General features: G+C 31.5%; 1 protein-coding gene across 1 annotated transcript in view; it reads right to left on the reverse strand.

Annotated features, from left to right (window-relative positions):
* LOC145297572 (uncharacterized) overlaps positions 1 to 571 on the reverse strand; it is a 70,730-nt gene extending 70,159 nt beyond the window's left edge. The window contains exon 1 of the mRNA XM_080143588.1: positions 162 to 571. Within this exon, the coding sequence (XP_079999714.1) occupies positions 162 to 222 (61 nt within the window). The 5' untranslated portion in view covers positions 223 to 571. The remainder of the gene's footprint in view (positions 1 to 161) is intronic.
* Positions 572 to 8,484: the final 7,913 nt, after the last annotated feature.

The raw sequence follows: 8,484 nt of genomic DNA on the forward strand, positions 1-8,484 counted from the left end.
TCACGAGATCTTATTTTATAAAATGCGGAGATTACAATTTTAAAGAAACAACAACAATTGCATCAAAGTTTATTTTGTTTTAAAAAATATGTAGTATTTTCAATATCAGTTTAACCAATTTATTTATTAAATGTAATGATAAAAAAAGTATTTCGACTTACTTGAAGCAACAACAGACGCGATAAAAACGACCGCGCCGAAGCATAGATTGTAATAATCCATGATCGACTTTTGATTTCAAGTGTTTGTGGTAAATAATTTCGGCTTTGCTTTGAGTTTGTTTCTTTATTTAAATTTTTATTTATTATTTAATGCACTGAAAGTCCATCAGCATTCAGTTTATTTAAGATGCTTTTGTCGCGGCTAAAATCCAGAATAGCGCGAAAAAATAAGCCCGATCCGTGGCGTCCGCGGATCGACGTAATTTGAATCAAGTGCGTGCTGGGATAAATTGAAAAGCGAAATAACAAACCGCCTCTCAGCGGGGTTGTTGTTGTTATTGGAGAGAAAGGAAAGTGGGCCACGATAAACATTCCACGCCCATTTTCTTTAACGTTCATAAGCATCACAGCTGCCAAATATTTAGGCTTCCTATTTTGCAAGTACACGCCCTAAAAGATAGATCCCGCCTATCCCCCGTCTCTCTCTCTCTCTCTCTCTCTCTCTCTCTCTCTCTCTCTCTCTCTCTCTCCCTCTCTTGTTTTCCGCTACATAAAATTTTTATCGCGTCTGTTGTTTTCCGCTACATAAAATTAAAATAATCACGGAAAATAAATTACTTTATTAAATCATTAATGTTTACTCATTTGTTCCGAGGGAATATATATATATGACAATAAGAATAATATATATATATATATATATATATATATATATATATATATATATATATATATATATATATATATATATATATATATATATACTAGCTGTACCCGGCCACGCGTTGCTGTGGCTCAGTTTGTTAAAATGGAACACATGTGAAAGTAGAGAAAAGTTTGATTCTTTTTTTCAAGAGAATGTACAAATTATTTTTTTTTTTAACAGATGTTAAGAAAATAAGCAGAAAAATACTTCCATTATTAATTATGCAAAAAAATAAATAAAATGTTGATTTAGTGTTTCAATATGCTTATAAATTATGATAAAACTTGCTGAGTATGCACTGTTTTACGGTTGTTGTAAAAATGGAACGGAAACTTAAATTTCGCTTTGTTTTAATCTTTCTTAATTTTTTAATTGTGCCCCCCCCCAAACGAATATAATCAAAACAGTAACATTCAACAATTGTACTTTATGTATATAAAACACAAAATATTTATTAAAAAAAAAAAATTTTTTTTTTAAAAGTTAATAACGAAAGGGAAATAATTCCATTTTTTAAACGAAAAAGTCAGTTTACCTAACTTACTGTATTAATGCTATTTTTTTTTAAGCAAGAAAAAAAAGTTAAATATCCAGATACGCTACTACAGAACACCGACCACTCTTTGTTTTTTTATAGGTAATTGAGGTCGCTGACAACGAATCTGATAGTCAAACTTGGGGCAAATTTACCGTTTGCATGGTATTTACCCCTGAACCCACGAACTTCTTTCCACCATTTTGTAGCTTCCGTTTATGCTACGCGCATGCACGCTGTAGCATAAACGACGGCTTCGCCAAGCAAACTACGTTGGGGGGAGGGGATTTGTTTTTCCAGGACATAGAATTTTCTAATTTTCAAAAATACATTATAGCGCTTTTTGGATGGAAAATTTAAAATTAGCTGAAAAAGAAATAAAATAAGAAAAGGAAAGCACACCAAGTTGGAGTAGGGGGGGGGGTAATTTATCTGGGTTTTTTTTGTTGTTTTTTACTTGGAACATCGAATTTTCAAATTTTCCGTAAGTAACGCACCGACATTTACCAATTAGAACACCATTTAACATTTTCCGAAGATTTTAATTTGTACATTGGGGGCGCGAGCGGGGGGGGGGGCGGATGTGATGTTGGCGCGCTCGCGCCCCAACATCATCACCCCCCCCCCGCCCAAACAAATTAGAGTGGTCGGTGTTCTGTAGTAGTATATCTGGATATTTACCAAAAAAAATATTTAGGTTTGGCTATAAATTCCTAAACTCATTTCACACTAAATAATTTAGGTGACTGAAATAGGAATCTAATTGAATCTTTAATTTCCTGAATAGTATGCGAGAATTACGGACTTTAGGGGCTTTTTTCGTAATGTTACTGTAAAAATTATTTTTTATTGTTACAAATTACGATGCTTTAAAAGAAGCAAAAATAAATTCTAGCGTTTTTTATTTACCACTGAAAACCATAACTTTAGTAAAGGTATTTTATGTTTAAACAAAATAAAACATTTTCACTAAGAGTTAAGTAAAATAATTAGTTCATTATATTCTGCGATCATTATTTGAAAAATACTGCAATTTTCATTAAAATTCTTTAATTTCCTGATTTTTGGTGAATTTTTAAGTAAAGGGAGGAGTCAAAATGTGTATACACTTTGAGCGTCGGCATTCATTTTGCGACCACGTGTGGTTAATTTAAATTAAAGTTCAATCACATGGTTACATTATCAATAATCATGTAATTAAACCCATTGAAAATTTACCGATATTGTAAACACATTCTGTTTACATTAAGCCTGTAGTGTTTTTTTAGTGATGCAATGTTGTCAACTGAGATTTAAAAAAAAACCGCGAGATCAGGAGAAAGAAATGTCCAGAAAATCGCTAGATTTTTAACTTAGGGTTTGTATTACTGTACACAGGTTTGTATTACTGTACACATAGATTCGAAAAAGTTGTCAAAAAAACAAATATATAACAAATAAATGTTATCAAATGCAAGATAAGTTACTTTTCTACCTAACTGGATATATTTTTCGTGTTTTTATTCAATGTAACATGGTTATTCAGCTCGAAAACCATACAGTGTTTACCGATGTATTGGAACATTCAAGATGGAGTCTGATTCTCTCTTTAACACGGTAATTTTGGGAAAAGATGTTATAAATAAAAAACAGGATAAAATACTGTTAAAAACTCGCTCAATACATGTTACTATGACATAGGTTGACATATATTCGACGGGTTTTTAATAGTATTTTGTATAGTTTTTTATTTATACCACCTTTTTCGAAACTTACGGTGTTAAAGAGGGTGTGAGACGCCATCTTGAATGTTTGAATACACCGGTAAACACTGTATGTTTTTCGAGCTGAATAAATATGTTACATTAAATAAAAACACGAAAAATATATCCAGTTTGGCAGAAAAGTAACTTATCTTGCATTTGATAACATTTATTTGTTATATATTTGTTTTTTGACAACTTTTTCGAATCTATGTGTACAGTAATACTAAACCGTTTTTTTTTGTTTTTTTTTTTGCTGTTGTTTCTTGCTTTTTACACTTTTAAATCGTATTTTAAACTAAACTTCGGAGGTTGGAATCCCACCCCACACCTAAAATGTACTTGGAAAAATCGATTTTATAGTGATATTCAAGAATGGTTAGTCGAAAAAAGGTGAAAAACAAAACAAATGATCAATAAATAATTGTTACCAAAGGCAATAAATGCTACTTTTTTTTACTTACATGAATGAGTTTATTTTATGTTGTAAAGTATTTTCAAACGCTTTTCTTTATTTTTTAATAATCTCATGCGGGTGTGTGGGTGCCAAATACCTCCAGATTTTCTAGAATTTTCCGCTAGATTGTAAACGAAATCTCCAGATATAGCAGGAAAACCGCTAAATTGTAACACTGGTCACGTGACAGGAAGCGGTAATAAATAATTGTCCCTAAATAAAAAAACATGGCCTCTCGGTACAAAGAAATCCACCTATTTATCATAGAAAAATTAAGTATAATGTTATAATTAAAAAGAAATATATAAAAACACACATGGATATAGTAAACATATTATACCAAAACGTGGAAGCCATCCGTCCAGTGGTTTTTTAGACAATTAATTCTGAACGAACCAACACTTACATTTATATATATATATATATAGATATACATATATATTATTTTTATTGTCATTATTATCATTATTTTAATAATCTGTTTTATTATTATTTTACTATTGTTATTTTTTTATTTTTGAAGAGAGAGAGAGAGAGAGAGAGAGAGATGGAGGGGGAAGTGTCTATTTAATTAACTATTTGACAGATTTTTAGCCCCACCCCATTGAACGCAACTCATGACAAATAACCTAAACGTGATAGGACTCTCGCAATTCTCGGTATCAAACCCAAGCGCACATCTGTCAGAACTTACTTCTGCCAAAGAGACACACAGGCTTTTTATTTGAAAAACCGACTGCATCTCATTTGCATATCCTCCTCCACTCTCGTTACATCACCATAAATAGTAGGAGCAGCTTTTTTTTTTTTCTTTTTCCCATACATAATAAAAGGATTGGCCATATTTGTTTTCCGCATGTAATGCAAATACAAGGGAAGTAACTCATAGTTTAGAATATTAATAACGCAGAATTTATTAAAATGAACATAACATTTTGTGATTTTTGTTTGTTTTATGGGGGGGGGATTTTCTTATATAAAAGTAATTGTTCGACTAAACATGAGATGAAATTAGCTTTCAGGAATTGGAATAAGACAGACCATAGTTATCTCCATTGCTACCATGCAAACTGTTCTGCTCATTATTTAAATATAAACTTACAATTTCTTCGAAAACTATTTTCGGTGCTTACTGCTTCTTCGTTAATAAAGTGTAATTCGAAAATTGAAATATTCAATTTCAAGTAAAACCAATGGTTGTCATCCAAACATATCCAAAAATTATGAAAAACCATAAGAAAAATTATTATCAATGAAAATAGTTTTTGAAGAAAATTAGCAAAAATTAAAAGCTTTGTTAAAAAAAATAAATATATAAACAAAAGCGTTTGTATCGTAACAGGGGAGATAATTATTTTCTGAAAGCTGAAAATCTTAGGCCAATTCTGAAGAAGTTTTCGAAATATTCCAAACTATTAGTTACTTACCTTGTTTTTACGTCACATGTCCCAAACAAGTATGGCGAAGCGTTTCTTCGATAAAGGTTGAAAATTCTTGTTTTATTTAAAAATGCAGTAATCTATAACTATATACAGTATAATCGCGTTGACACACCGGTTCTCGTCAGATTACAAGTTAAGCAATATGAGCCTGGTTAATACCAGATGAGTGACCATTTGGGAATTCTATGCGATGTATGTGCTCTCCGCTTATCTCAGCATTTGTTTCCAGTTGCTTTGTACATACATTTTACTTGCCATTGGTATTTAACAATGTCGACTCAGGAGAGGTGTGGTTGGAGATTGTGCATCTACTGCCACAAAAAATTCATGTGCAGGCACCTCTTCGTGGGTATCCATAGTTTGTCAAAGACTGCAGGAGCTTTCAAATCTATAACTAATTGAAACATGACAAGTAGATACCATTGTTTTAGTTGAAATTGACATAAAAAGTGTAGAGTTGAATATAATAAACAAAGAAGAAAGCGCCCACGTGTGTGTGCATTATGTGGTTATACGACTTATCTTCAGATGAGATCTGAGAGAGAGAGAGAGAGAGAGAGAGAGAGAGAGAGAGAGAGAGAGAGAGATTAAAGATGGCGGCCGTGGATTTATAAGGTGCAGTCTCGTGGAATCACATGAGATCTCACCACCTATTGCCCATGTATGCAAATGGAATGGAGTCAGTTTTTTTAATAAAATGCTTCTTGGCAGAGGTGATGGGGAGAACGCATACCGGAAGTGGAGAGAGAAAGTTGACAGTGACGAATTCTAGCTGAACTTTTGTTTATTTTATTTTTTTATTTGCTGTTTATCAGCCCATTTAACTGCAAAAAGTAAGTAGATTATCGTTGTTTTCTTTTGTTCTTTTCTTTCCAATGAAAATTCATTTTTTTTTACTTCCGAATTTCACCCTAATAATGAAAAAGCACCCTATCTTCATTGACAATTAATTTTCTATCTTATCGTTTTTCGTAACTTTTGGATATTTTTCTAATTTGCACACGGCAATTAAATATATACCATTGATTTTAATTGGAATTCAATATTTCGATTTTTGATTTTCGTTCTAATATAGAAGAAATCCTCATTTTTGTTTTCACCTCCCCCCCCCCACACCATGCTAGAATGGATTTCATATTTTTTTTCAAATCAACTTCTTTTTTCTTTTTTGTTTTACTTTATTAGAGGGGGTGGGAGTTACATATATTTTTATCCTAACCTAACACTACTTTCACCTCAGTTAAATTCGTTTTTTTTTTTTTTGTTTTTTTTTGCATTCGTATACTTTAGTGTCAACCGTCTGCTTACATTTTTTTCTGCGACGTTCAAATTGTAAACTGCTTTGGCTATTTCCGGTTTATTCCACAAATCTGAATCTGAAACATTCAGGTCGATATGAGTACCGTCCTATAGAAGCACTCAGCATTCTTTTTTTTTTTTTTTTTTGCAATTATTCAAGGGTCTCGACCGAGTCTGTTCCAACTTACATTTGATTAGTTAGCTATCCTTGGCTACGTGGATTGGTTTATGTATTCAAGGACGATTCTTAGGATTTGGGATCATTTTATCAATGCATTGCGTCGTATAGTCTCAGACTCTGTTTGAGTGCCAATTTCTCCAGACTCTCCCTGGTGCTCTTACAATTATTGGTATTATAGTGATTTTATTACCTTTTTATATTCCTTTTGGTTTTTTGGTGACTTCCCTGTATTTGCAGCTGCTGTTTAATGTGGATTTGTGACAAACACCGAATGGAGACATTTTTAGATATTTGATATTTTGATATTAGATACTTTAGATATTGTCGTGTTTGCTCATTTGGAAGGCATTTTTTTACATACATATATATATATATATATATATATATATATATATATATATATATATATATATATATATACTAGCTGTACCCTGCCATGCGTTGCTGTGGCTTAATTTTGTGTAATGGAAAATTCTAATAAAAAGAGGAAATGCATGTTTCTTATATTCTTAGTACAGCAATCCACTCCAAAAAGTAAAAAAAAAAGGCGAAAAAAAAAAAAAAAAATGGAACTCTTGCAGAATTGGATCCGGATCTTCGGGAGTTACCATCAATCATGGCTTGGGCTCAACCAACATTCAGTGGATTAAGCCGAAAGTTGCTAAACCATTGAAACGCTAAATAGTTTTCTTTTTTATTGTATTCAAAAATGTGAGTTTTTAATTAATATTTGGGTAAAGGGGGGGTGTTACTATACACAGATTCGAAAAAGTTGTTCAAAAACGAATAAATGAAAGCAAAGGTAAGGTAAATTACGTTTCTATCTAACTGGATAATTTTTAGTGTTTTTATTTAATGTAAAATGTTAAATCGGCTGAAAAACGCAGTGTTTATCTATGTATTTGAAAAAGACGAATGGTCGCGGACTCTGTTGAATACGTTAAGTTTGGGAAAATCAGTTAAAAACTATACAAAACAATGTCAGACACCTACTGATTATATGTTATTGTGACATAGGCGGACATATTCGGTGGGTTTCTGATAGTATTTTGTATAGTTTTTTTAGTTTTAAATCATTTTCTCAAACTTAACATCATCAACTGTGTCCATCACCGTTTGTATTTTTCAAATACACTGATAAACACTGTTCTTCGATCTGCCTAAACGTTATAGTAAATAAAACGGGTTTGTATTACTAAACACAGAAACGAAAAAGTTGTTGAAAAATAAATATAACAAATAAATGTTATCAAAGGCAAGATAAGTTACTTTTCTACCTAACTGGATAAGATTTTAGTGTTTTTATTTAGTGTAAAATGTTTAATCGGTTTGAAAAAATGTAGTGTTTATCTGTATATTTGAAAAATACAAATGGCGGCAGACAGTTGAACACATTAACTTTGGGAAAATGAGTTAAAACTAAAAAAAAACTATACAAAATACTGTCAGGAACTCACTCAATATATGTTACTGTGACATAGGCAGACATGTGTTCAGTGGTTTTTAACAGTATTTTGTATAGTTTTTTTTAGTTTTAACTCATTTTCCCAAACCTAAATTGTTAACACAGTCTGCCGCCATTTGTAATTTTCAAATATAACAGTAAACGCTGTGTTTTTTGAGCCGAATAAAAATTTTGCATTAAAAAAACAAAAAAAATTATCCATTTCGGTAATAAAGTAACATATCTTGCCTTTGATAATATTTGTTAATAAGGTCACGTGAGTCGATTAATGGGTGCTAATGCACTTACTAATCCGTGCTATTTTTTAAAATCATATTTCCAAGCTTAATTAAAGTTTTATGTTTTTTTTGGTGTTTTTTTTAGATTAGGTCCACCTTCACAATTTTCTTTTAAATGACGACTTTTAAAAGTTTCCGACTATGCTGAATGCAGAAATCGCATTGAAATTTTGCAGAAATAAGTAGAAACTAATTAATGAATATATGTAACTCAACTA

The sequence above is a fragment of the Euprymna scolopes genome, chromosome 18 (assembly GCF_053919585.1).
Source record: "Euprymna scolopes isolate OS-2025 chromosome 18, ASM5391958v1, whole genome shotgun sequence".
Lineage (NCBI taxonomy): Eukaryota > Metazoa > Mollusca > Cephalopoda > Sepiida > Sepiolidae > Euprymna > Euprymna scolopes.